General features: G+C 37.7%; 3 protein-coding genes across 4 annotated transcripts; 1 reads left to right on the forward strand and 2 right to left on the reverse strand.

The window, feature by feature from the left end:
- Window positions 1-350: 350 nt before the first annotated feature.
- On the forward strand, window positions 351-7215 carry LOC113699258 (phosphoenolpyruvate/phosphate translocator 2, chloroplastic). The gene is made up of 12 exons (XM_027219491.2): window positions 351-776; window positions 856-887; window positions 1135-1213; window positions 2505-4398; window positions 4566-4688; window positions 4815-4967; window positions 5322-5407; window positions 5503-5584; window positions 5787-5906; window positions 6006-6083; window positions 6478-6607; window positions 6780-7215. The coding sequence occupies exons 4-12, from the start codon at window positions 3979-3981 to the stop codon at window positions 6854-6856; spliced, it is 1269 nt and encodes a 422-aa protein (XP_027075292.1). The 5' UTR covers window positions 351-776; window positions 856-887; window positions 1135-1213; window positions 2505-3978; the 3' UTR covers window positions 6857-7215.
- Window positions 7073-12886, reverse strand: LOC113699257 (ATP-dependent RNA helicase-like protein DB10). Its single transcript, XM_027219488.2, has 9 exons — window positions 12660-12886; window positions 11544-11919; window positions 11301-11444; window positions 10698-10766; window positions 9898-10167; window positions 9281-9631; window positions 8715-8992; window positions 8119-8487; window positions 7073-7968 (listed from the first exon to the last, which is right to left on the reverse strand). The coding sequence occupies exons 2-9, from the start codon at window positions 11871-11873 to the stop codon at window positions 7440-7442; spliced, it is 2340 nt and encodes a 779-aa protein (XP_027075289.1). The 5' UTR covers window positions 11874-11919; window positions 12660-12886; the 3' UTR covers window positions 7073-7439.
- A 5175-nt stretch (window positions 12887-18061) lies between these two features.
- On the reverse strand, window positions 18062-25774 carry LOC113699044 (shaggy-related protein kinase epsilon). Of its 2 annotated transcripts, none has more exons than XM_027219090.2 (13): window positions 25400-25774; window positions 23289-23417; window positions 23100-23192; window positions 22405-22464; window positions 21153-21425; window positions 20422-20493; window positions 20292-20348; window positions 19985-20125; window positions 19827-19877; window positions 19651-19746; window positions 19447-19530; window positions 18473-18575; window positions 18062-18332 (listed from the first exon to the last, which is right to left on the reverse strand). In XM_027219090.2, the coding sequence occupies exons 2-13, from the start codon at window positions 23406-23408 to the stop codon at window positions 18250-18252; spliced, it is 1233 nt and encodes a 410-aa protein (XP_027074891.1). In that variant the 5' UTR covers window positions 23409-23417; window positions 25400-25774; the 3' UTR covers window positions 18062-18249. The 2 variants fall into 2 exon arrangements, with proteins under 2 accessions (XP_027074891.1, XP_027074890.1); XM_027219089.2 differs by having other exon boundaries at window positions 23289-23490; window positions 25400-25773.
- Window positions 25775-25925: the final 151 nt, after the last annotated feature.

The raw sequence follows: 25925 nt of genomic DNA on the forward strand, positions 1-25925 counted from the left end.
CGGTTCCTTTAGTTATTAGGAAAAAAAATATTTTTGCCAAAACAAATAATAATTATCATTTTTTAATGTTGATTGTTAACAATTATTTATTGCCTGATCTGACCCAATATATTGGGTTAGCAAAAAAGTGCCTTTTTGCCTACTTACATTCATATTTACCTATCAATTTCTCTATGTTAATTGTTGCCTTTTCCTCGTCACTTTTTTTTTTGTTATTGTTAATGATTACTTAATTAGTTGGCCTGCATTTTAGCTGTTCAAAATAAAATTTGCCTCTCTATTAGTATTTTTTCCTTGAACAAAATCTTTTTTTTCGTATATTTGTCTAAAGAGTTGCACTTTCCGTTGCTGGCATCGATTTTTGCAATCTACTTTCTGCGCATCTTAATCGAATACATCCTCAGCCATCACTTCTGATTACTTCCATTTGGTGGAGAGTTGTATTTGATGGGAAAGTTGGTACCTCTATTTTACTAAACTACCCAGCCTTTATCTTTCCGTTTGCTCAGTTTCTCTTTTTTCCTTATTTCCTGCTCATGGACATATTTGTAAAAATGAAGTGACCGTCATTGTTGCCTTCTGCCAAACATCACCTTTCAGCCTTGCTCTGTTCAGGGATAATCCGGTGTTTTCCCTTTGTACAGTGGTTGTTACCATTACCTGGTTTGTTCTAGCAGAACCTCGGCGGCTTACTATCATGATCGGCAGTAGATCTACAGCTGCTGCATCCTCCATTCTAATCCCTTTCGGCTGCTTTTTTTCTAGACAGAATAGAGGTTAGCTATCAACTTCCTTCTTCTCTTGCTCTTGCTTCTTTTTGCCTTTTTCATTACTAATTTCCTGACTTTGTTTCAGCTTGCAAAGTTGCTATCTCTGCTGTTTTGCTGGTGAGTGCCTTGCTCCAAGAACGTTTAACTTAGTCCCTCTGCATCTGTTGAGCTTTTTTTTACAAAAAAATAATTGCTTTCCTTTTTTCCCTTGTTGCTTTGTCATTTTACTTAGTTATTGCCTTCTTTTTCCAGCAACGGTTTCTTTCTTTTCTTGCGCACCAGCTTAATGCCTTTACTTTTTTCATTGCACTCGGTCTATTAGCACGGGCTTATTTTTCCTTGTTCTGTTTCTTTTCGCTATTAGCTTTTGTATGCTCGATTTTATCGTGGTACCGCCTGCTTTTCTCTGATTCTGCCCCGAAGCTTTTTTTGCAGCCAGACAGGTTAGTGTTTCTGGTTCTCCTCTCTTTCCTATTTCTTTTATATTTTGCTATCTATATTCCGTCTCTATCACTTGTATTTTCTGCTATGTGGTTGGTTGCATCTTCTTAGAGCCTCACTTCTTTGACTTGAATTGCGGGAGCTTATTTACTACTTCCCGAAACTTTTGGATGACTTTGTTGGGTTAACAAGGAGCTTTTCAACTCCTGTTCCTGTACTATTACTGCTGAAGGATGGAAATTATAGACAGCCTTGCATTTCATGCTGAACTATTTTTTGTTACTTATTTTATGTGTCCATTTCGTTTGTTTGCTGCTTATTTCCTAGCTGTTGGATTTCTTATCTTCCTGCTCGTTGCTTGCTTATTAATTTTAGCTTGGACATTTACAGACCTGTTTCCTTTTTTTGTGTTTTTATTTGTTCAATCTTGTGTAACACTTGTTATATTACTTGCCGTTTGAATTAGCTAATATTGTTCATAAATTACAATTAAATTGGTCATTACTGGGCATAATTGCATTCGCACACCGCGCGATGCGCGGTGATCCTCCTCCTAGTGATCATTGACGACTCTCCACTCTCTCCATTGGATTGGCGAAAGCGAAAAGCCAAAAAGGCCTACGCCTTTTTCTTTGATCGGTCCCGTTGGCCGTGATACAGCGGGTCCGATTCGTCAGTTACCAATGGATAACGTTTATCTCCTTCCCTGAGAAAAAAAATACTAACAAGAAATTAAACAAAAACTTTTGGGACAGGAAAAAAAAGGCTCACTCCTAAATATTAAGAAAGAGAAAACTCCCACTAGTATCAGGGACTCGCCTAATTCGATAACCACATGATTTTGTCAACCCAAAATTTTAGTGCCATACCTTCTGAGCTTTTTAAATTGAATTAGTATAATACGGTAGATAATGCGTAAAGGGTACGCGACGGACGTCTAATTATTATGTTTGTTTTGAAATTTTAGAACCAACAAAATTTTTTTTTTTTTTAAAAAAAGGCAAATCGACCATTGACTTATTTTTGTTTCCTTTAAGAGATACTCTTTTTTTTTTTTCTATAACAAAACATATAATGCCAGAAGTATATATGTTGTACCATTATACCTACTCGTGGACATTTGATTAGCTGCATCTGAATGGATTAATCCTCATCTCATCCTGTGGAAGCCCCATTTTCTTCGAAGATAATTTCTCTCTGTCTTTGCGTATTGGGCCGATGGATTGACACCTTGACAAAACCAGGCCCCAAAGCGAAGAATTCCGTCATTCTTATGTCTCGTTCGTTACGCAGAAAAATACGAAAACTGGACCATGGAACGTAAAGCCGAACTGAAAATTGTGGACCTAAAACGGCTCTGGTGCTTGATTTTTCTCGCGCGGGGCCCTTAGACCGAGGTCCACCTGTCAGACTGTCACTCGAACGTGGATGTGTGTGGCAAATTATACTCCACCCGTGGAAACGGTAACGGCTAGTAAGCCTAAGAATTCGATTTCATTTTACCATCAAAACACTACTACTGGCTGGCTTTGAAGTACACCGCCCACTATTTTATTCTCCAATTCTTTTCTCACGATTATTCTATTTGGATTTCTTTCACTTTTTGAAATTCTGATTTTTTGCATTGCATCCGCGACCAAAAATTCTGTTTTTGATTCTCAATGATGTTCCTCTGTGAATTAAGTTCATGTGATAATTTGATAAAGACACACTTGTTCTTCAACTGCCATGCTACGCTGATCAATGTGCACCTGTAATACTTGTCAAGTGTCACAGCTCACTTCACAAAAGGATCCTTTCTTTTTGAAAAATGGAATGCATGTTTTTCGTATTTTCTCTAGTTTATATACAATGTTAGAATAGAGCCAAGTGCAACTGCTCTTCCTCACTTTAAGAGTTTTTTTTTTTTTTTCACTAGCAACACATTTAGCCTAATCTAACCTACTCGCCATCTGACCAGACGGATGCATCACTCACCCGCATGAATTTCGAACACTCCTCATATTGAGGCATATTGATGGGAGGTAAGGTTTGAACCCTTGACCTCCCATCCCACTATATACAGTGATGACCAGTTTAAAAGTTGACTTTCTTTTATGTCCTGAGAGAATCATTAGAGGGCAAAACTTATTTCCTTTTTTGGTTTTGTCAATTTCATGAAAAGGTAGTACATATTTTCTCCTGAGAACAATGAATGAAGGCAAATTTGATGGAAAATTATGCGTCAATATTTTTTTTCTCAAATTTTAAGGAAGTTTTTCTTGATAAGGGCTGAAATATCTATAAAAATGTCGTTGAAGGAGAGGTTTTCAATGTTAAAGGGCATTGAAGTGCAATCGTTAGAATAGAAACCTGGAGGGACGTTTCTGAAATTATCCCATAATAATGGGAAAACGGGAGGAGATGATACACCTACGGTTCAAATGCACGTGACGTGACCGTAATACCGTAAATCCAAAATTCCAAATGTGTGTGTAACATTTGATTTTTCCACTTTCAATAAACGATTAGTATTTGTTTCTTCTGGTCCCGCCATTTCAGTCCTGGCAGAAGCGGGTTTGCTTGGTCGTCCTTTTTTCCCCCACTGCCTCGGAAAAATTTTTAGCCGCCGATGACTTATTTTTTTAAGCCACCATAAGAGTACGTCGCGGAAAGGCTAGCGTGCATTGTTAATCAGAATTCAAGTACACTGGCGGTATTGCTTGGCAGTTCTTGAATTGGCACTTCCCCTCCGGCCTCCACGCCACGGGGATCTAAATTCCCTGAGATGGCGAGCTGCCATCTGCTACGACTCTCGGTTGTCTCTACTTCCACAAGACCTTCAAAACTCAAGCATGAAATCTTCAACAGCAGAAGAACCAACCCAGCTGCGAGATACCACTGCCACTCCTCTCTGTCTCTGAATCTAAAATCAACATCTTTCCACTGCGACCGCAAACTCCAGAAGAGGACTACTTTCCTACTGAACCCTGCTTTAGGATTAGGCGGCTCCAATATAGGAACCCATTTCTCATTTTCTGCAGCAAATAAAACCTCGTGCCATGTCAAGCTCAGAGCCACAGCAGTTCCTGATAATGATGCGGGCGAGTCCGCCAAGCCGAATGAGCTGCTGAAGACTTTGCAGCTCGGGGTGATGTTCGTAGTCTGGTACTCGTTGAATATATACTTCAACATTTTCAACAAGCAGGTTCCCTTTTCTTCTTTGCTTTGGATATCTTTAATATCTTTTTCCCATATTGTAGTAACAGCAGAAGTAGTAATTTTCTTCTATGGTTATGCTCATGTCATTAGCTTCACTCGTGGAATGTGTGTTTCATTTTCTGTAAACAAACGACTTTTATAAGTGCATTGCAGGTTTTGAAGGTATTTCCACACCCAACAACAGTTTCAGCATTCCAATTTGGTTGCGGAACCATGCTTGTACTCTTTATGTGGGCACTGAATCTCCATAAAAGGCCGACGATCAACAGATCTCAGGTAGGTGTGCTCTGCTTTTCTTTCTTTTGATTTTAGTTCCTTATTTGACCTTGATGACACTTGAAACTTTCAATCTTTTGTCACTGGTAAAGATTATACATGCGCACATTGTTTTGTATGTTTCAGTTTGAAGCAATATTCTTGCTGGCTGTGGGGCACACTGTGGGGAACCTCCTGACCAACATCAGTCTTGGAAAAGTAGCGGTTTCTTTCACTCATACCATCAAAGCCATGGAGCCTTTCTTCACTGTACTTCTTTCTGTCCTCTTTCTTGGCGAGGTATGTACCAACTTTAATTCTCACCTCTTCATTGGTTAATGTTGTCAACCGGGTTGTTAGTAACTATGATGTCGCTGTTTTGGTAATTTAGCACGCCCAAGAAGCCAGTAGTGAGACTTGCGGTTTCTTCTCCTTTTGGTTCACTTCAGTGTTGTAAATAGTCGGTTGCGTTTGTTCTAGGTGCCATGTTTTGAACATATCCCAGACTCCAGTCATGTGACTAGAGAAGCATCCTTCATCTTGCCCTGTTTGTTGTGCTTTACTTCTTTTTGAATCAAATGGCCACTATTTCCTTACCATTTTCATTTTTTGGGCTGAAGACCCTAACTCTAAGCTTGGACATAAATTTCACAGCGGCCATCTGTCTGGGTAGTTGCTTCCCTGGTGCCTATAGTTGGAGGAGTGGCATTGGCATCATTCACGGAGGCATCTTTTAATTGGTACGACCTTGTCATAATAGAAGAGCATAAAATGGGGTGGGTGCACATCACATATTATTATGTTCTGGTTTAATAACTTTGAATATCTAAACCAGGATAGGCTTTGGGAGCGCAATGGCCTCCAATCTGACCAACCAGTCACGTAACGTCTACAGCAAAAAGGTCATGGTTAAGGAGGTATGGTCCAATGCTTGCCAGTGTGGCGAGAATTTGTCATCGTGTCTGCATTTCTGCAGTTCTGGTTTAATATTCTTGATCAACAGTAGTGTAATTTTTCATCCTTAAACAGTGGGTACAGTGAAATCTCCCTGTTTACCATGCTTTCGCATAAGATTCTTGGTTCGTATTATACCCAATAACCAGCAGGCCTGTTGAACAGGACGCTTTGGACAATATCAATCTCTTCTCTGTCATGACTATCATTTCATTTATCCTTCTGGTACCCATAACTGTTTTGATTGACGGGATCAAGCTTAGTCCATCGCACCTTCAATATGCTGTAAGTAATAGTAACCTTTAAGGAAGAGTTTTTAGGGCTTTACATTGCCATCTTTCTCCAATAGCTCTCCATACGTCGTTTTGAATGCCTTGTGTTCAGGCGAGCCAGGGCTTGAATGTTAGAGAATTTCTGGTGAGATCTCTGTTAGCTGGTTTCTGCTTCCACAGTTACCAACAGGTATGATCCTCCCTGTTTTACAGCATCCTCTTTTTTTCTCTTTCAGAATTGCAGATACTACACGATTATAGTGGTCTTGAACAGTCTGGTCACCGCGATTGGAGCTATCCCAAGTTCTTGAATAAATTCTTTAAATTTGGCAATAAAGATTGTTGCACGGCATTAAAATCCGAAGCAGTCTAGATTCGAACTTCCAAATTGAAGCTGATAGTCTTGAGGTTTACTTTATTTTTATCAAATAACGACTGAAGCACCGGAAATTTAATGAAATCTCGTTCGTTTGACGTATCATCAGTACAAACATTTGTTCTCGTGCACTCCAATATCACCTTTCATGTCTAAATCAGTGTGAATCCCCATGTAAGGATCTTACATGATACTTCAACTGGTGCAGATTTCTTACATGATACTTCAAATGGTGTCACCAGTGACTCATTCAGTAGGCAACTGTGTGAAGCGGGTTGTGGTCATTGTATCCTCGATGATCTTCTTCCAAACATCTGCCTCAACAATAAACGCCCTTGGTAAATTCTCTTTGCTGCTTATAATATTTGTAGTGTTTTTTCCGTTTCCTGTTCGATGAGAGCTTGTGTTGGAGGCTTTTTTTTTTTGGGATGACTAACTTGCTATGGTCTGGTTTTTGCTTGAGAAAAATTTGCTGACGGATGATCTAATGCCGCTCTTGCTGAGTTTCAGGAACTGGTATTGCTCTTGCTGGAGTCTTTCTATATTCAAGGGCAAAGCGAATAAAAGCAGCGCCTAAGGTCGCATGAAGTATTAAAAAAAAAAAAAGAAAATTACATGAAGTAACGCAAGTGGAATTTGGACGCAGTATTGCACTGCACCGCACCAACTGAAGAAGGGAGGTTCTCTGGTTTTTCATTTTCTTGGAAAAATAAAAGACAATACGTCAGCTGGAAATAGCACTGGGACTTCCACATTCTGCTGTAATAGGAAATCCTCGGGAGTAGCCTGAAATGTCCCCAAGGTAGACGTAAAACGGGCATTAGACTTCGAGCCCAACATCAAATAAAACATGAATTTGCATGTATATGCTGGCGTTAAAAGCCAGCCCATTCATTTACAGGATATCAAAACAAACGAGGCTCTCCGGCGCATCTTTCCTCGCTAATTTGGACATATCCCTGTTCACCCTTTTTCCCAGGGCACGATTAGCTAACAAAAAATTAGACCCTCGTCATATGGTTCCAATCACCAAGATTTGTGAAAAGACAAATCAACAGGCCATCCTCATTCTTCAGTCACTAACTCCCTAACATGAGCTACAAAATAATCTAACAACCGAGACATGCAAGTTTGATACTAGATGCATATAATCAGGGACATCAGACACAGTTATTTGTTCCTGGGAAACAGCCCGTCTTCATCGTGAGGCGCCAAAGCTTCTTCAGCTTGAATCATTCCTTCCTCTTCTTCCTCCCCAATATGCAAATTTGATTGATTATCCTGCCGCTTAACTGGTGAATGCCCCCATTGCTGCTCACATGAACCTCCAACGTTCTCCCTCTCAGAACCATGGGATGGAGACTGCAAGCTCCCCCAATGATTGTCTGAATCTTCTTTTGATTTACTTCCATTGAAAGACGGGAAATCAAGATCACCAAATTTTGGAGGTGAACGGGCCCGTTGCATCATAGCTTCATGAAAACTACGTACTGGTGGAGCCTGATCAAACCTGTCAGCACTGCGGCTACGACTTTGGCCCTTGCTTCGGTTGTCACCCCAACCAGATCCACGGATGGGGCTTCTACTCCGACTACGACTTCTACTTCGACTATGCTTCTGAGTCATTTTTTCATGAAAGCTTCCGTAATGGTAGCTTCCTGAGGCTTCAGCATCACGGGAATTGCGACCATACCTCTCACTGGATGAAGAGAAAAAGACCAAAAAGGCAGTGTCAAAAAGCAACGGCAGCAATAAATGCCACCTCAAAGGCAGCAGCAAGAGAGATGGGCAGAGAATTTCACCTTGGACCTTACTAAACAACACAGAACAAAATGAAAAAGTCAGAGACCTGTCACGGGAGTCCCGGTCATAACCATGTCCACCTCCTCTTTCAGATGAGTTTGCCCAACTGCCTCGTCCGTCTCTGCTACTGTAATCAGAATCATAACGGCCACCTCGACCACCATCACGTCCACCAGGTCCAGATCCCCAACGCCTAGACCTTCCCATTCCACCACCGCGTAAAGCCATATCACGGATTTCGACAGGAACACGTTGGTTGGCACCTTCCAAAACTTTGACAAGATCAGAAGCATACTTAGCATCCTGGTCACCAAAAAATGTGTACGCCACCCCAGTGGCACCTGCCCTTCCAGTCCTTCCAATTCTATGAACATAGTCCTCAATTCCAGTGGGGAAGTCATAGTTTATCACCACTCTGAGAGGTAAACCAGCCACAATCATCATGTAAAAAGTTTGTATTCACACATCACAGCAACCAAAAATTGTAAAGATAAAAAAGCTAAATGGCTACAATTTAATATCAAGATCAAAATCTGGCCCTCCAAACTTGAGCTGACAGTCATCTACTCACTCATGCAACATAAAAAACTCATGCAATTGTAACCCCCAAAAAAAAATCCAGCAACATCAGTGGCTACAAACCTGATATCTTTAATATCTAGGCCACGAGCAGCAACATCAGTGGCTACAAGGATTGGAGATCTACCATTCCGAAACTGGCTCAAGACAAAATCCCTCTCGCTCTGGGATTTGTCCCCATGAATAGCAGCAGCTCCAAACTGGCGGGTTAGGTTGCGTGCAAGTTGATCACACATCTTCTTAGTTGAACAAAAAATGATTATCTTTGATCCCGGTTCTTGAGATCGCAATATCTGCTCCAACCGTCGGTGTTTCTCCATTGATGATAAGAGTTCAACATGCTGCATTTGAAAAATGAGATGAATTATGAATAAAAATAACAAAAATTTGCCAATAAACCAAGAACTTGCAAAAAGAAAATTAATATTGTAGCAATTTGTGAGATTTGATGTACATGAGATAAAAGGATAATTGGAAAACATTTTTATAGAATATTCCAAAAACACATCATATCCGAACGCCATAGATTCCTGCCCCAAGATTCATGGGTCATAAACCAGCCTGTGGGCTAGGAGTTGTGGCAGGGAAAAAGATGTTACTAGTTATTATATATCACTAAAGATAATTACCTGGGTGATAGACTTGTTAGCTACGAGCTCATCAACATTCCCAATGTTCACCTGAACTGGATTAACAAGGAGATCAGCAGCAATTTTCCGAACCTCCTTAGGCCAAGTGGCAGTGTACATCAAGGTCTGCCTTCGAGTTGGCACCTCCTTCACAATTTTCCTTATCTGAGGCTCAAATCCCATGTCCAACATGCGGTCAGCCTCATCTAGTACCAAATATGAGACTTGATCCAGGCTAACTCTTCTCATCTCCAGAATATCATTCAATCGGCCAGGAGTAGCCACAACGACATCCACACCCCTATCTATCTCCTTTAGTTGAGGTCCTTTCGGAGCACCTCCATACAAGCACTTAAAAGCAGAAGAAATTCAAGTTTCAGCACTAATTCTCTGCAATAATAATAACATACAAAAGAAATGGCATAGGAGAGAAAAATTGCACAGGCTGGTGTGAACATAGCACCTAATCACTTGCTCATTATTTGTAGTACCAAGCATATAACACTGGCAATAAATGTTATACATGTTACTTGTTTTTTGAGTTTCTTCACATTCATAATTTGATTTGCATTTGTGCAAAACAAAAAAAAATCCCTGTGATCAAAATTTCATCATACCGTGCAAGATATCCTTGATGATTTTCCAAATTTTATAGCTTCATCTTGTATTTGAGTCGCCAATTCCCTTGTTGGTGACAGCACCAAAACAGTAGGACCCAACTGAGGATTGTTGTGTCTGCGCTTTAGATGAATAAAACCAGGAATCAGATAACCCAACGTTTTCCCAGAGCCTGTCTTGGCAATTGCTACAATATCGCGACCTTGAAGAGCAATTGGCCATGATTGTGCCTGTATTGGAGTAGGGGCAGAGAACCCAGCATTGTATACCTGGAAAAGCAAAGAAAAATCCGCACCCCTATAAGCAGAGGTACTGACTGCCCTCAAGATTTCTGTTTGGTTCATTTTTGACTTTATGCAAGTGGCCCATCCAAGAAGAAGCATCATCCCCCAAAGTATTGGCAGCTAATGCTTGCTGCCGCAAGCAACAAAAGGAGGACACCTCTTCTTCTGTTCAGACCAAGTGGCAGACTGAATCATCACCAACAGCAGTCCGCCACGAACTTAGATGATTCGGAAAGCCCTTCACAAAAATTGGCCCACCGAATAAAGGCAGTCTGAATTTATGCGAGCCCCCAAAGGAGGGCAACACAATGTACGACATTTAGCTCCTCCCTGGAGCAAATATCGCACCTACGACAAAAAGTACAGATGCAAAAAAAGATGCACGTGAGCCCCGGAGTTCAACGTGGACCTCCAGCAATCACAGGACTTATTTACAGGAATAATTTATTAACATTGCAAAAATCTTAGATAGGGTTCTGGTCAAGGACACATGAAAAGGAAAAATAGACACGTACCTCTCTCAGAATCTCAGATGGAAAACCAGTGGAATCAAATAATGTCAAAGGTGGGGGCACATTGTCTCCCTGGTATATTGGACAGAGAAAAACGGTCACAAAGACGTAACACTTACCATATACCTCAGCTTTCAATAGGAAAGAAGACAACTATGCAACAAAACTTTTAATAGAGAATCACATGCTAAGGAATAATTGCCCTAAAATTACACTTGCTAGCATAGAGTAATTAAATGCAAATGTAATTGTACACACTTAACAAGGAAGTAAAGGTCTTCAAGTTTAACTTGTAGATGCAATATTATTGAATCACGGATTTGAATTACACAGTGGCTCATTAATATTTGTCGCAGGCAACTATGAGCGAACCTTAACAACAACCTAAGTCAGATAAAGATAAAAAGGAATTGATGCTAAAAGATGCATCAAGTGAACCTAGGGCTCTGCACAATCAATTCAGCCCCACAACTTATTGAATTAAGCCAGGGACCCACAGCTGAGCCCGATTCCTCCCCTTCGTAAATTGCATTGAAATCTTGGTGGACTATAAATAACTAATTGAACAAAAACACATAAGCAAAATGTTATGCACTTAATGCTTACTGTTACACTTATTTCATGCCGACGACGATAGGCCTCTCCAGATAAGCCAGTTCCTGCACTTGATGATGAGTATCCCTTCACACCACCAGTGCCCACTGTTACATTTGCAACATCACGAGGATGATATGGTCCACTATGCAGATCCTAATGCAAAATAATGAAAGTCATTGGGTGACTTCACAAGAGCAGGCTAAGAATTATCATGAATATCTATGCTTTAAGTAAATTAAAAAAAAAAAAAACCTGAGAACTTCCAACTCCAGAGAAAACCTTCATTGAAGCACCATTACCACCTCTGCTGTATCTATCATCATCATCTATGGGACTACTCTCACGGCGTTGTCCTTGAGAAGATTTTTGAACATGAACAGATGAACTAAGTGGTTTATGCAGCGGAGCAGATCCCACATGCGAAGAGGAAACAGGCCTCTCATATTGCGTAACATTGGTCTCCGGATTCCAAAAGTACAGATATCCAGTCTTACCATCAACTAGGCCTCTCCAAGGTTTGGGGAGGGTAGGGTCCTCTGGTGCATACCGTATGCCTGCAGAGACAGTAGCAGTAGCCGCCATTCTCCAAGATTTGTTCTTAAAAACAGATTCCTTCCGAACTGTGCAGCTGGCAAGAGTTTTCAATGAGGTTTAGAGAACTAAATGACCCTAAAGGCAAAAAACCTACAAAATGCTTAAACATCATGGCAGTAGAAGATGAGTATAACTTACTTTGAACCAGTACGAAACACATGGATGAGAATAAAAACACAATTTACAGAAAACACAAACAGCTAAAAAAATGATAATCGAGCTTCTACATACTACAGCTAAATCCAAAGTCAATTGAGCCACCACAACCTTAGAAATAAAACGGGAAACTATTGAAATACTTGTTAACGACAATAAGAAATTTTCATCACAAGCCAAATGATGATAAAACTCGAAGCAACTCCATTTTCATATCATCCAAAGCATTAGCAGATATAGGCGAATAAAATAAACCACAAGAATGCCATCTTATACCCGCGTCTACACGTAATCAATACAATCAACGCACATTTACAACTCTCCTGCATGAACTCTACCGCATGTACATGCAACCAAGCCAAATCATAGGGAGAATCAAAAGAAACAATTGAAGAGAAAGGATGACATAATTTGAAATTAGAAAACCCTAACTTAAACAAAAGTTTCATGCCTTTGCAATCTGTATACCCAGAAGCAACATGCAAAGAGAAGAACTCCTGATCCGTGTGCCTAGAACAGATGTGATTGCCTGTGCCTACGATTGCAGTAACATAAAGAACGACCTCTATCAGATCTGTTTACCCTAGAAATGAAAGATTAGGGTTGCAAGAATATCACCTGACGACGTCGGTTCGGGAGTTAAAAGGAGTGGGACCTCGGAGACCAATGCAAAAGAAGCGGCTAGAAATGCTCCACTTTCTCCGACCGACCTTGTTTTTCTCTCCCTCCCTCTCTCTCTCTCTCTTAATATGAAAACAGATTTATCAGTAAAATGGACTTTGCGCCGAGAGAGAGAACTACGCTTCCGAAGAAGGAGAAGCGTAGGTTAGAAAGAGGAAAGTTCAACAGCATGTCAATGGATATTTAAAGCGGCAAAGCCCCCAAGGCGTGTCAGCTAGCCGGTCTTAAATGGTGACGTCACTACTACAATTTTTTATAAACCTCCTTGAGGTTTTTAATAATAATTTCATTTAGCATCCTTGAGATTTTAAAAATTACACATACCTCCCCCATCATTTAAAATGATAATACTACCCTTAAATATTTTAATGAAATTCCCTTATTTAATATGCTTATATTTCAAATGACTTTTAAAATTATTTTTTCATTCTTTTGCCTTCTTATTCATTTTTTTTTAATTTTTTTGCCAATAAAACTGTAGAATTACCACTATTACCTCTAGTTTCTATTGTAACCTAATGTCGAACTAATGATTTGATGAGTTAAATTTATATGTAATCCAATATTTTTGTTGATCTTTGTTTTTTATTTTTTGGAATTAAAATTAATAATAAATAAAAAAGAAATGACCCAAAACCACTACTAAATTATGATAATCCCACTACTCAAAAAATTCATAAATTCTAAATGAATTAGTTCAATATTTTCTTTTCTATCTTATATGTTTAAATTCACAATAAAATACTATCAAAAGTATCATATCATAGTGATAAAATTATTATTATTATTATAGTTGTTTATCAAATAGTAGTTATGGACATGAAATTTTTGGTACATTTTCCTTATAATCATACTAGATAATCTTATAATTGTATAGGGAAAGTAAATTAAAACTCATTATACAAGAGCATTTTTGGATATTCACTTAAAATTTAATCAAGTCAATATTATTTTAAGATTTTGTTACTAAACTATCAAATCAAGGGAGGTAAATGTAATTTTTCAAAACTCAGGAGAACTCAATAAATTTATCAAAAATCTTAGAGGAGGTTTCTGAAATTATCCCTAATTTTAATGAGCTTTTTTAAAGTTTTAAAAATTATATTTACCTCCCTTAATTTGACACTTGTGATAACCCAATCTTAGATTTGGTCAAAATTTTAAATGAACACCCTAAAATACGCTTAGTTTATAAAGTTTATATTACTTTCTTAAACAGTTGTAAAATATACAGCAAAAACTAAAGAAAATGCATCAAGTTTTCAATACCTATATTTATTGTTTAATAAGTAATTATTACAATAATTTTATCGCTATGATAGGCTACTGTACATGGTGCTTTATTTGTGATACATATTTCTTCTAAATTGGGCAAGTATTGTCATAATTCTTTTAGAGTTTGAGAAATTTTTATTTGTTGAAACTGTCATATTTTAGTAGTAGTTTTGAACAATTGCCCTTTCAAATTATTGTTGCTTTTGATACAAAGAAAGAAAAAAGGTCAACAGTAAAATTGGATCACATTAAAAATTGTCAAAAAAAAAATCACTACTTCAACCATCTGGAATTGATAGCAACTAGAGTTTGTGCTTATAGTTTTATAATTTTACTTGCAAAACATAAAAAAAAAAAAAGATGAAAATGAAAAGAAAAAATAATTATAAATTCCATTTTCTCTTTATGCAATACCTAATGTACAAGCGAGAACTGACGTGTCAAACTGAGACCAAACGCAAGATGAGTTCAAAATAAGAAGTGGTCAGGGCTAAATCCCCCAATTTTACGCCAATGCTTAAATTAGAAATTGTCGGAAGTTATATTGAGTAAGTTGGATTGCATACCTCTCAAGTGAGGAAGGTGCTGATATTTATACTAAAGGATATAAATGATGGAATAATGAAGTTTATTAGTAGTCTGATCTCGTATAATAAGACATGGCGACGATGTTAGTAATAGGATTAAATTATAGGGGGGTTAGCTATCATATCAATTATTAGTCATATCATAGTAATAAATCGAGACTTTTAATACCTCACGCAAATAGGTCATTCCGAGATGAGTTCTCGACGAAGAACAATTGGGTCGAGGTATCGTCCTACTCATGTTAAGCGAGACTTTTTCTTAGTCAAGGTGGCGGAGGCATTCACACCCAACAAAGAAGTTTTACTAAAATAGTAAGGTTAATATTGTCATTTTGTTGGATAAGAGAAGTAGATATAATTTTTAAAATTTTGAGGGAACTCGATGAAATTGTTAGAAATCTCAACGGAGATTTCTAAAATTATCCTTTTATTTTCCCAACCCTAGTTAGCGCTTGACTCTCCCGAGTTTCAGCAATGGTTTAAGCTTGATCCAGGCTGGATGCTTCCTCAGTGATGAATCCGCATGCCCCTCAATTCCGCGTAAAGATAAGGGATAATTTCAGAAACCTCCCCTGAGGTTTCTGACACTTTCACTGACATCCCCTGAGGTTCTCAAAATTTCACTTACCTCCCTTGATAAAAAATTGGGCCCCTTTTCTGACGTCATCAGGGCCAAAATTACAGATATATCCCAAGTAGTTGGGGTTAATTACTACCGTTTAGTTACATAATGGCATCTGATATGATTAATTAAGCTTAACAACAATAATAGAAACTTGATTTATATAATATTTTTAAAACCCTAATACATCTAAATTTGATTTTATTTTTCAAATTTATAAGATTTTTATTTAAAAAAATGGGATACGGATAAGATATCCGGTTGGTTCGATTTGCATAGGTGCATATGAGAATATCCGAATACTCCTGAAACCCGCAAGCGGGATTCTGTGTTTTTTCTATTTCAAGGTTAGCTCGCATGCGGGTTAATGTTATATTTGAGCGCGAGAAGAAAAAATTGGTAATTAGGCTCTTTGGGCATTATAAGTAAATATTTAAATTAATGGCAGTTTTATTACACCAATATTATTGTATTATCATTATTATGATTATTGTATTATTTCTTATGCAAATATAACATTTAATTATCCAAGCAGTTTGATTTTATTTTTACAATTTATAAAATTTTTATCACTTATATAATATTTTTAAAACCCTAATACATCTAAATTTGAATCTAATTTTCTACAAGTCATACTTATAAATGCGAAATCTAACAAAAAAGTTAAATACAATTTTTGCAGGTCAAATTTAACAAATGCGAGCTATTTGCAAAATTTTAAATATTTGCAACATTTTTTAAAACAAAAATTAGAAGCTTTCTGCAAATAATTCCCTACCTCTCAAAAAATACCAAAATAAAAAAGATAAGAGCTCGCATTTGCTTCCTAGAAATAATTCCCTAGCTCTTAAAAAAGGGAAAAAAAAATTGAGAAGAGCTCGCATTCGTGGAATGCGAGCTCAATAACCAGAGCTCGCATTCCACGAATGCGAGCTCTTGTAAGCTCGCATTTGTGAAATTCACAAATGCGAAGACCCCCCTGACGGAAATTAAACCCAAAATCACCCCTTTTGTAGAATTTTTTTAAAATTCATCACAAAGTTGGAAATTTCTCAATAGAAATACAACTTGTCTGGATTCCTTTCACTCTCTGATATCATTACGGTTGCTTTGCGATTACAGCGGCAAAACCTGTTTTTAATGGAGAAAGATGTAGGTAAATTCCATGATTCTCCCCTATGGCTTGAAGAGGCCATGGTTGCAGCTAAAACTTTTTACTCAGAACTCTAATTGTAGCACAGCAAATGCACTTGTTATCACTCCAAATTAGTAGCAAAGAATGTTAATAGCTTGAAACCTCAGAGGTAGTTAAGTTGCTTTACTTTATATGCTATTGCTACTGAAACAGCAAACCTTCTGGCTGTTGCAATTTGCAGCTAGCCGTTGCAAAATCTGCCAAATAACTGTTGCATGGCACATCTGGTGCATGCAATTTTTTGTATTGCACTTACCCCTCCTCAACTTTACTAATTAGTCCAAATCATTTATTCTTCTTTGAATCTTCTACTAATACAACTTCTGCAAAGGGTAGCTATGGAATAAAAATACCTTCTCACACATGAAAATAATATTTTAATCTGATTTGGACTGGATTGTTACCACAAAATCAAAAGCAAGGGAGGTAAGTGAAATTTTGAGAACCTCAGGGGATGTCAGTGAAAGTGTCAGAAACCTCAGGGGAGGTTTCTGAAATTATCCCTAAAGATAAATGGCGCTGGCTGAGATTTAACACTTTCCTCTTGCATGAATGAACGATTATACATCCTTCCCTTCTTTCTAGTTAGTAATACTCCCTCCGCCCCACTTTGATAGTCCTATTTTTCTTTTTCGTATATCTCAAATTGTAGTCCACTTCCCAATTGAAAAATATAGTTATATTTTAATTTTTCTAAAATACCTTTATTCAATATAAGTTGTTATTACTATAAATCTACCCCATTTAATGAAAGTTAATTCTTTTTTTACCATCAATTCAAGTTCTCAAAAAGTTGTACTTTAATTAATGTGAGAGTATTTTAGAAAAATAACTACTTAAATTGATGGTTTCAACAAAATTAACTATTTTTTCTTAAACTGTGTGAAAAGAAAATCAGGACGATCAAAGTATGATGGAGAGAGTAATTACCAGGACTATCATTTCTTATTCGATTCGCTTCAAGTATTCGATCAGGTAAAGCCACCTAAATTTCACTCCTTTACCCACAAATCACGTAAAATTTAGCTTGGTTCACTGTTTGACTTTTGTCTCGGTTAATCCTATTGTCACGTAGGGGCATCCCACCCAAATAATAATATAGTAATAATAATAATAATGATAGAAAAATCAGTTGTCATTTCTGTTTAGTTAAAATAATCTGCACTTGAGATGTTTCATCCATTCCACTTTGGCTAAGAACTCGAGTCGATTGCAGCTGATCAATTTCGGGATTTCCATATGCAGTCTGTACCCTTCCATATCTTTCCGTGCCCGGAATGCCTATCGGTTTGCTCGGTAGGACTTCAGCGTCAAACGCACACACCCATGTACGGTTCCATTAAATCAGCAAAAACCTAGTTGGGAACCACATGATTTCACACTCAGTCACCATTCTAGCCCATGGATGTGAACCCACTAGAACTTAGAACATGCATCCGGAGTGCAGAATGTGCTTTACGAACCCTGAACTAGCTGAGGCAGCAATGCAATTGTATATCCAATTAAATCAGGCATCATAATCTTTCGAAAGCAAAAGAACAGAAAGTGAACAGAACAAAAGTAAATTCAACTGGAACATTCACACAACTGTAATGGTTTCACTTCAGGACCAAGCTTCAATTGTATTATGGCAATTAGCAACAATGCGCTGAGCCTTACATACAGGCACAAAAGGTTACATATATTACTGACGTTAATCATCCATGTAGACAAGAATAGAACAGAAAGAAGAACAACATCCATACAGCACTGTTACATTCTGATTCTTCTGTCAACATATGAAGGACAAGCATGCTACATCACATATTAATTCAAGTATACACATGCTACATGAAACTTCGATACAGCCTATGACCCAATAAAAGGGCACTGATTCCTAGCATGTTCAGGAATCAATTTGGCAATAAGTTCCAAAGATGCTCCTTTCAACTCTGCACTCAAAAAAAGAACCCCAAAAAAAGGGTAAAAAGGGAGGGTCACCGTCAGAAAGCTATTACCGAAAAAAGACAGAGATGGTATACCACCCCAACCCCTCATTCGGCTGCTAACAAGAGAGGAATGGAATACAAACCTTGTGGTCTGAAGTTGAAAAGGGGAGGTAATGGGCGTCCATTAGGGAGACGAGTACTAGGATCACGAAGTTCATTGAAAAATGGGTGGACGCAGGCCTCCAGCTGACAAAGAAAATCAATATTTAATGGAAAATATTTTACCACCATTAGTAAATGATTTGTCTACAACAAACAACTAGATCAACAAATTTAGAAACGTCATCAATTAGAATGGCTTCATAAAATTACACGAAAGTAAAATTCCCTTCTTACGACAATCTTAGCAACGTCATCAATTAGAATGGCTTCATAAAATTATCGCATCTGGACTCTCAGAGCAACAATAGATAAAAGGTGGCAGTGCAACTATAAAAGATCTAATAAGTACGTCAACAAATTTAGAAACTCTCCCCCATAACCCGCAGTCTCCAAAGACAACACTTCCGTGGAAATTCAAATTTGTAAAATTACACGAAAGTAAAATTCCCTTGTTACGACAATCTTAGCAACGTCATCAATTAGAATGGCTTCATAAAATTATCCCATCTGGACTCCCAGAGCAACAATAGATAAAAGGGGGCAGTGCAACTATAAAAGATCTAATAAGTATGTCAGTTAATATGTACCAAGCTGGTTTTTTATTCTCTTCAGACAAAAGAAATGCATAAACAGGTGGAAATTAGAACAGGAGTGGTTTTCTCACGTAGTTTAGGTGTATGTTTGTGCCCTACACTGTACTGAATGAGCATTTCTCACAGTTGAGTAATCCACAATGACGGTTATAATATATAATATGATAACAAGATTGGCAATTTTACCCAAATGAGTCCCCAAATTAGCAGCAAGGTCAAAGGACAGCAATAAACAATCCACTAGAGAAGCAAAGAAAATACAAGCATTCATGCATAGACTGATACACCCAGGGAAAAGATATTCCAACAATCATCCCAAAGCCAAACTTCAAAGGAAAGGATTTAGTTTTGGATATACTCACGGCAGTGCACCTCAAGTTGGGAGAATACTGGAGAAGTCTTGATACCAGATCAACGGCTTCAGGAGGCATCCGCTTATGAAAAATCTAAGTTACCCAAAAATAGAAAAGAAACAAAAGGCAACAGAAACAAATCAACAACTAAGACAGAATCATAAAAGCTTTAGTACCATAACAAAGAAAACAACTGGGCCCAATGTTCCTCACTTTGTGCCATGGGTGAGCCTTGATTTGGGGGAACTTGAACTCTGTGTAATTTGGATTCATACACTTGATTTCCTCACGAGTTGGAGTCCCTAGTACCTAGGCACCAAAAATATCCAGTTAAACTCACTTATGTTGTAAATGAGACAGTTGGATACTTGCATCAGGTTCCAACTTACCTTGATTATTTCCACCAGCTGATCAACTCCGCTCTCACCAGGGAAAAGAGGCTATTGAGTTTGGTATGGCAAACAAAGAAATTAAGAATGCATCATATTGTCACAGCATTGTTCACTATTTCCAACTAAGCAGTAAAGCTTAACTATGCTTTTAGAACCTGTCCAAGCAGCAACTCAGCAAGGACGCAACCCACAGACCATATGTCAATTGCAGTAGAATATTCGGTAGCCCCAAATATCAGTTCAGGTGCACGATAATATCGAGAGCAAATATAGGATATGTTCGGCTCGCCTTTGACCTGTTACCAATGATAAATGATTTTTAATATTTTTGTGAAATGGCTCATCCATGTTTTCTTGTTAAGAGAAACAAAATAAACTTGACAAGGATCAATCAAAAACTATGTTACTGTGTCAGTTTCAAAAACTCAATCACCAAGAGGAAAGATAAAATACAATAGTTACCAGAACTTTTGCACTTCCAAAGTCACAGAGTTTGACCTGATGGGTGTGAGGATTGACCTGCAGAACAGACAGTGAACGTGAATATTCCCATAAAAAGAACGGCACAGATTCTCCAGAATCAAATACATACCAGTAAATTTTGAGGTTTGATATCCCTGTGACAAACTCCAATACCATGAATATATGCCAAAGCTCTGAATATCTGTCAAGTCAATTTCTCTATACGATCAGAAACAACCAAGACTTAGGTTGGCAATACTTCATAGAAAAAGTGGTCCCCACCACAACTTTCAGCATGCACTATGCCAGTATTACATATTTCATAGTCGCTTCTCAAAACCATATCGGCCTAGGGACGGGGGAAGGATCTCAAGCACCAAAATAAAAGAAGTTGACCTCACTTCAGGAAAGTGGACTAGGATATGAACAAAAGGATTTCCAACAAAATAGCTACGATTGACCAAGCATGGTTAATGTCGTTCAGACAAGGTACATGTAGTTCGCCAAAAGAAGTGAAAGGGGCAGTCATTTTATCAACAGGTACATCAGACCAGACACATGCTTGTATTACATCTCTGTAGTAAGTTGTAGTTGTATTACATATCTGTAGTAAAATAGTTGAAAATGAGACTACAAACTATAAAAAGGATCAAGTGATGGACCACATCAAGTTCAAGAATGAATATTGTCCAAGCTTAACCAAATGAAATAATCTTAACCAGAATTGCACTGAACAGGAGGAGGATCCAGGTAAAGCGTACAAGAAAACCAGCAGAAAATAACAATGAAATTCTTTCATTATCATTTTATTGTCATGAACAACCACAGGAAAACAGACAAGATAAATTCAATGTGGCTAACCTGGTAAGTGTATAGCTTGACATAAATCATGGGCATTCGCTGGTTTGCCTTGCTATAGTGCCTAGCTACCCGATATACAGTCTCAGGTACATACTCAAGAACCAAATTAAGGTACAGCTCATCCTTTTCAGTAGTTGAAAAGAAGCAGTGCTTGAGTGAAACAACATTGGGATGATCAAGAAGGCGCATTGTCTGCAACTCCCGATTTTTGTATCTCTTATCCTGCAAAACCTTTTTGATCGCCACTGTTTCTCCAGTTTCTAGACATTTGGCCTGCCAATATTTTGCATGTTAAGGTTCATTGCAGAAGTCAAAAACCAGTTCAGCCACCTACCTCCATAAGCAAGAAAGTTTATGATTAAGACCCAAAAAAAAGGTAATCCCCACTTAAAGCCAAAATACACCAGAAAAATAAGGGCATACTATAAAAGCCTTTTTTTAATATGCTATTCTAACAAAAACAAGACTTCAGCAAAAATATGTGGTAGCTTAATCAATGCCCACTTCTTCCCTTTAATGCATTTGTTTGAATAATTCCCCCCCCCCCAAAAAAAACCAGGCAGTGGGTTGGGTTCTGGTCGGAATTGAAAATTCCGAACCCAAACCCATTTTAATTTGTTAGACCTGAATCCAATCCATATACCCGACGGGTCTTGTGCTTAAGATTCTGAAACCAGGTCCAACGGATCCCCGGGTCGGGTCCAAGTCTACCCGGAAAGAAAAGGCCCAACATGTATCATTCGTTTTCTTTTATCCATGTTGGCAAAAAGGCCCAACATGATCCCAAAATATTTAGCAAAAAGCACTTATATGCAACTTGTGATGAATACATTTCTAGTTCCAACAAGTTTGGCTCTTCCAAATCCTAATTTCTTAGATGCTTCATCTGGGATACGGGAATTTGGTTAATCTGGTAAAAGAGTACTTTTGTTAATTTAGTAAAAGAATGTATTTAGAAATATTTATATTTTATAATTATTAATTTATTGCTCGGGTCTGAATCCGATACAGGTAGGAATCCTATATTCCGTATCCAACCCGCTTTTTTGTTAGAGTAAACGGATACGGGTCCGAATCTGGGTACCGGGATTATTTCTCAAACCATACCCGAAAAAATTACTGGGTCCGTGACCCGTAATTTTAACAAAATTACCAGGATTATCTCTCTCTGCTTGTTGGTTAAATCGATCTAAGCCAACTAAACAAAATTTAACAAGCACTTGGAAGATTAAATATGTGAATAGAACATTACCTGAAACACAATTCCAAATGAACCCTGTCCCACAATGCGCTCTGCCATGTAACTGATGGACTGAATGCAAAAAGTATGGGGTGAGATAAGGTAAAACATTCTACAATAACCTAAGGAACATAAAGATCATTCCACAAGTAAAGTTACAGAAAGCGCGGTACTAAAGTAGTGTAGGATCAAGCCATATGGTTAGTCAACAACCAATAAATCTATACTAGTGTTAAGGGCACACCCAATGTATGTGCAATTAGGGAACAATTAAAATGAACCATTTTTGTATAAATTTTGTTTGTTATACACAAAAACTTTATATAAAATTTTCATGAAAAAACTTTGGTTTATATGATTATAGTAATTTGGTATTTACAATATTTAGGGTGGTTATGAGTAGTTATATAGGCAAAATGTGATTAGGTGATTAGGGTAAAAATTAATTTTTATAAGGGTTAAATTGGAGGTTCAAAAGTAGTGTTACACCAACTGCCATTGCTCAGACATTATTTATTGTATAGATACTTAAGTTATCTAATCCAAAGGTATATAACATACGGTCAGAGGTCAGTCCCCAACCCACAAAAAAATAAAATAAAGAAACCCTGCTCCACCTTCTTCTACTCAATAGCAAATGTGAGTGGCTGGACCATTACGAACCAGAGACCTTTCAATCATGAGAAACTGATTTTGAAAGTTATTACCTGCTTAGGTTGACCATTTTTACCACCAATAGTAGTTACAATGATGTGCCCTGTTTCAGTACCATTTCCATCCACCACAGCCGCATCCATTTCCTGCACATAAAGGATTACCATATATATGCAATACAAGGAAAAGCAATAAATGGAAAAGACATTATACTAATTCCTGGAATACTTTCTTGAATTTACCTTTTCAACCTTTTCATCTTTGATCTTCATTTCATTGATTTCTTCAGGAAGTTTGTCAACAAGCATTGCATCAATTTTTGGTTTCCCAACAGCTGAAGGCATCACACCACCCGAAGCCATAACGGTGAACTAAGCCAGATAAGATGTTTTTTATTTGGTTAATAGACACAGCCCAGATAATACAGCAAAAGCATACATAAACCTGGGGAAAAAAACATGTATTTAGACAAAGAACTGATAATAGAAACTACGATAAGGATGTATTGCAGAGAATAGTACTACACAGAAATTTGTTTTTCCATTGACTATACATTAACGTTCTGAAAAAAAATATGATTCCACAATTAATATGTCAATCAACCATTTTCTTTCAGAAGAAACATGTCATAGAAGCACTCATCCGAATAAAACTTAAAATATCAAGGTAAAAGAGGTGTAAAACTTAATATAAATGAAGCTCCAACGAATATGATTCCACAATTAATATGTCAATCAACCATTTTCTTTCAGAAGAAACATGTCATAGAAGCACTCATCCGAATAAAATTTAAAATATCAAGGTAAAAGAAGTGTCAAAACTTAATACTCCCTCCGTCCCACTTTGATAGTCCTTTTTTCCTTTTTCGTCTATCCTAAATTGTAGTCCACTTCCCAATTGAAGAATGTAGTTGTATTTTAATTTTTCTAAAATACCTTTATTCAATGTAAGTTGTTGTTACTATAAACCTACCCCATTTAATGAAAGTTAATTCATTTTTTACCATCAATTCAAGTTCCCATAAAGTTGTACTTTAATTAATGTGAGGATATTTTAGGAAAATAGCTACCTAAATTATTGTTCTAATAAAGTTAATTCCTTTTTCTTAAACTGTGTGAAAAAAAAAAAACCGGGACTATCAAAGTGGGACGGAGGGAGCATAAATGAAGCTCCAACGAATACATTCAACAAGTACCGTTTATTCTCCAGATAACTGTTTCCAAGAAGGAAATACCAAACAAGCAAAACCATTGCCATCATACATCAGCTATCAAGCTGATATAGAGGATCCAAAAGTCTGACATGATTTCCAGAATCTTAAATCCAAGCTAAAATCTCACTGGTGAGTTTAGCTTTGGTGACCTTTTGCAAGACGACAATCTCAAAAAATTTCCATCTCTGTACACATTACCTTCAGTGCGGTTTCCTCATCTCAGATATTATGCACATACATTCGCAGTTCTGTCCTAATCGGGCAAGAAAGGCTAGAATGGTAAAGACAGCTATCAACAGCAAGACTGAAATCATTGCATAACAGATGTCCCAGGGCTAGCTTACAAGCAAGCAAAACCAACTGCAAGGTCCCCAAAATATTCCCCCAGATCCCATCTCCACCGCCTTGCCCTCAGAAGATGAGCAGTGAAGCCAAAAATTACAAGGAGATAACTTTATCCAGTACCCAGTATTTCAGCTTCTCATGATCCTACAAATCCTTGAAATTACCTTCATCCCTAACCTGGGTACGTACCTTCAGCAAATCAATTACTCGTGCCAAGTTAACATAACAGCTCCTAAAAAACTCAGATGTACCAACCAATGGAGCAAGATGACATGTGCTGAAATCCAAAAATTCCAGTTGTCACGTCAGGTTCCAAAAGCACTGGACTTACCTAGATATCTTGCAAGACTACCTCCAAGGTTCTCTTCAGATAATAGTACTAACTAGCCCCAAATTGTGCTAAACTTAAGCAGAACAAAGACAACCTCCAAGGCTCTCTATACTGGTTTCACATCACTCCAAAGACGGGTTAAAAAAGAAGAAGAAACTATTTTAATTTTAAAAAAAAAATAGAAGATGCCTTCGGGAAAATATAGTAAACTACTAGCACATGAACTAAAACATGACGTCAGATACGCTTTCCTAAAACAAGTCTCCGGTAACAAAATGTACAGAAATTCAGGTCGAACCCAGGCGCAGCTCAGTTGATCCTAATATTTCTCAAATTTCCTTTCCCCGTCAGATAAATTTGTTTTTTTTAAAGGGAAAAAATGGAAATAACTACTACTTTGTTAAAAAGAAGACAACTGGAGAAAGTCTCAAGAGTAACACTAAGAATAACGAGAAGAGACGTACCTGTAGCTGTGAGTTTAATCACATTTTGCGAATTGAGAAAGCTTGTGATCTGAACAACTTCAATGGACACCAACTGGACTGGAACCGGAGAAGACGAAACCACAGAGAGAAATACAAAATAATAAAATTTTAAAATATATATATATTTCCGTCGAAGTGAGAAGGTTGAGAGAGGCGGAAAGGGTAAAGTGCCAATTGCAATTCCAGGCTCCACAGCCTTGCTTTGCTACTTTCAATGAGCTTTCTGAACGGAAAGTTTTGACTGAGGACGACTCTCTCTTTCTCTCTCTTTGAATGCTCTGAGATTCTGATTTGGCAGAGCGGACCCCAACCAGTTTTATCAATTGTGGTTTAGTTTATGGAGGGGAGTTTCCAAGTTCTGCATCAGGAGTTTTGATCGTTTGAACGGCTACGTGTCACTATCTGGTAGGAACTGTCATGGATATAGATATACAACACTCCAACGGATTTGTTTTCTATGGATAAGGGGCAGGAATCCCGGCGGTTTTGATTATTTTTAATCTCG

The sequence above is a fragment of the Coffea arabica genome, chromosome 7c (assembly GCF_036785885.1).
Source record: "Coffea arabica cultivar ET-39 chromosome 7c, Coffea Arabica ET-39 HiFi, whole genome shotgun sequence".
Classification (NCBI taxonomy): Eukaryota; Viridiplantae; Streptophyta; class Magnoliopsida; order Gentianales; family Rubiaceae; genus Coffea; species Coffea arabica.

Excerpts from the sequence above, each read along its gene's own strand:
- LOC113699258 (XM_027219491.2), top strand. The coding sequence starts at position 3,979 with ATGGCGAGCTGCCATCTGCTACGACTCTCGGTTGTCTCTACTTCCACA. Across the intron at positions 5,907-6,005 it reads CATCGCACCTTCAATATGCT|GCGAGCCAGGGCTTGAATGT; the intron begins GTAAGTAATAGT and ends CCTTGTGTTCAG. Across the intron at positions 6,608-6,779 it reads CTCAACAATAAACGCCCTTG|GAACTGGTATTGCTCTTGCT; the intron begins GTAAATTCTCTT and ends GCTGAGTTTCAG.
- LOC113699044 (XM_027219090.2), bottom strand. The coding sequence starts at position 23,408 with ATGGCTTCGGGTGGTGTGATGCCTTCAGCTGTTGGGAAACCAAAAATT. Across the intron at positions 21,426-22,404 it reads CATTTGGAATTGTGTTTCAG|GCCAAATGTCTAGAAACTGG; the intron begins GTAATGTTCTAT and ends AAATATTGGCAG. Across the intron at positions 18,333-18,472 it reads TTTCAACTTCAGACCACAAG|AGTTGAAAGGAGCATCTTTG; the intron begins GTTTGTATTCCA and ends TTTTGAGTGCAG.
- LOC113699257 (XM_027219488.2), bottom strand. The coding sequence starts at position 11,873 with ATGGCGGCTACTGCTACTGTCTCTGCAGGCATACGGTATGCACCAGAG. Across the intron at positions 11,445-11,543 it reads CTGGAGTTGGAAGTTCTCAG|GATCTGCATAGTGGACCATA; the intron begins GTTTTTTTTTTT and ends ATTTTGCATTAG. Across the intron at positions 8,488-8,714 it reads CTAGATATTAAAGATATCAG|AGTGGTGATAAACTATGACT; the intron begins GTTTGTAGCCAC and ends TTTACCTCTCAG.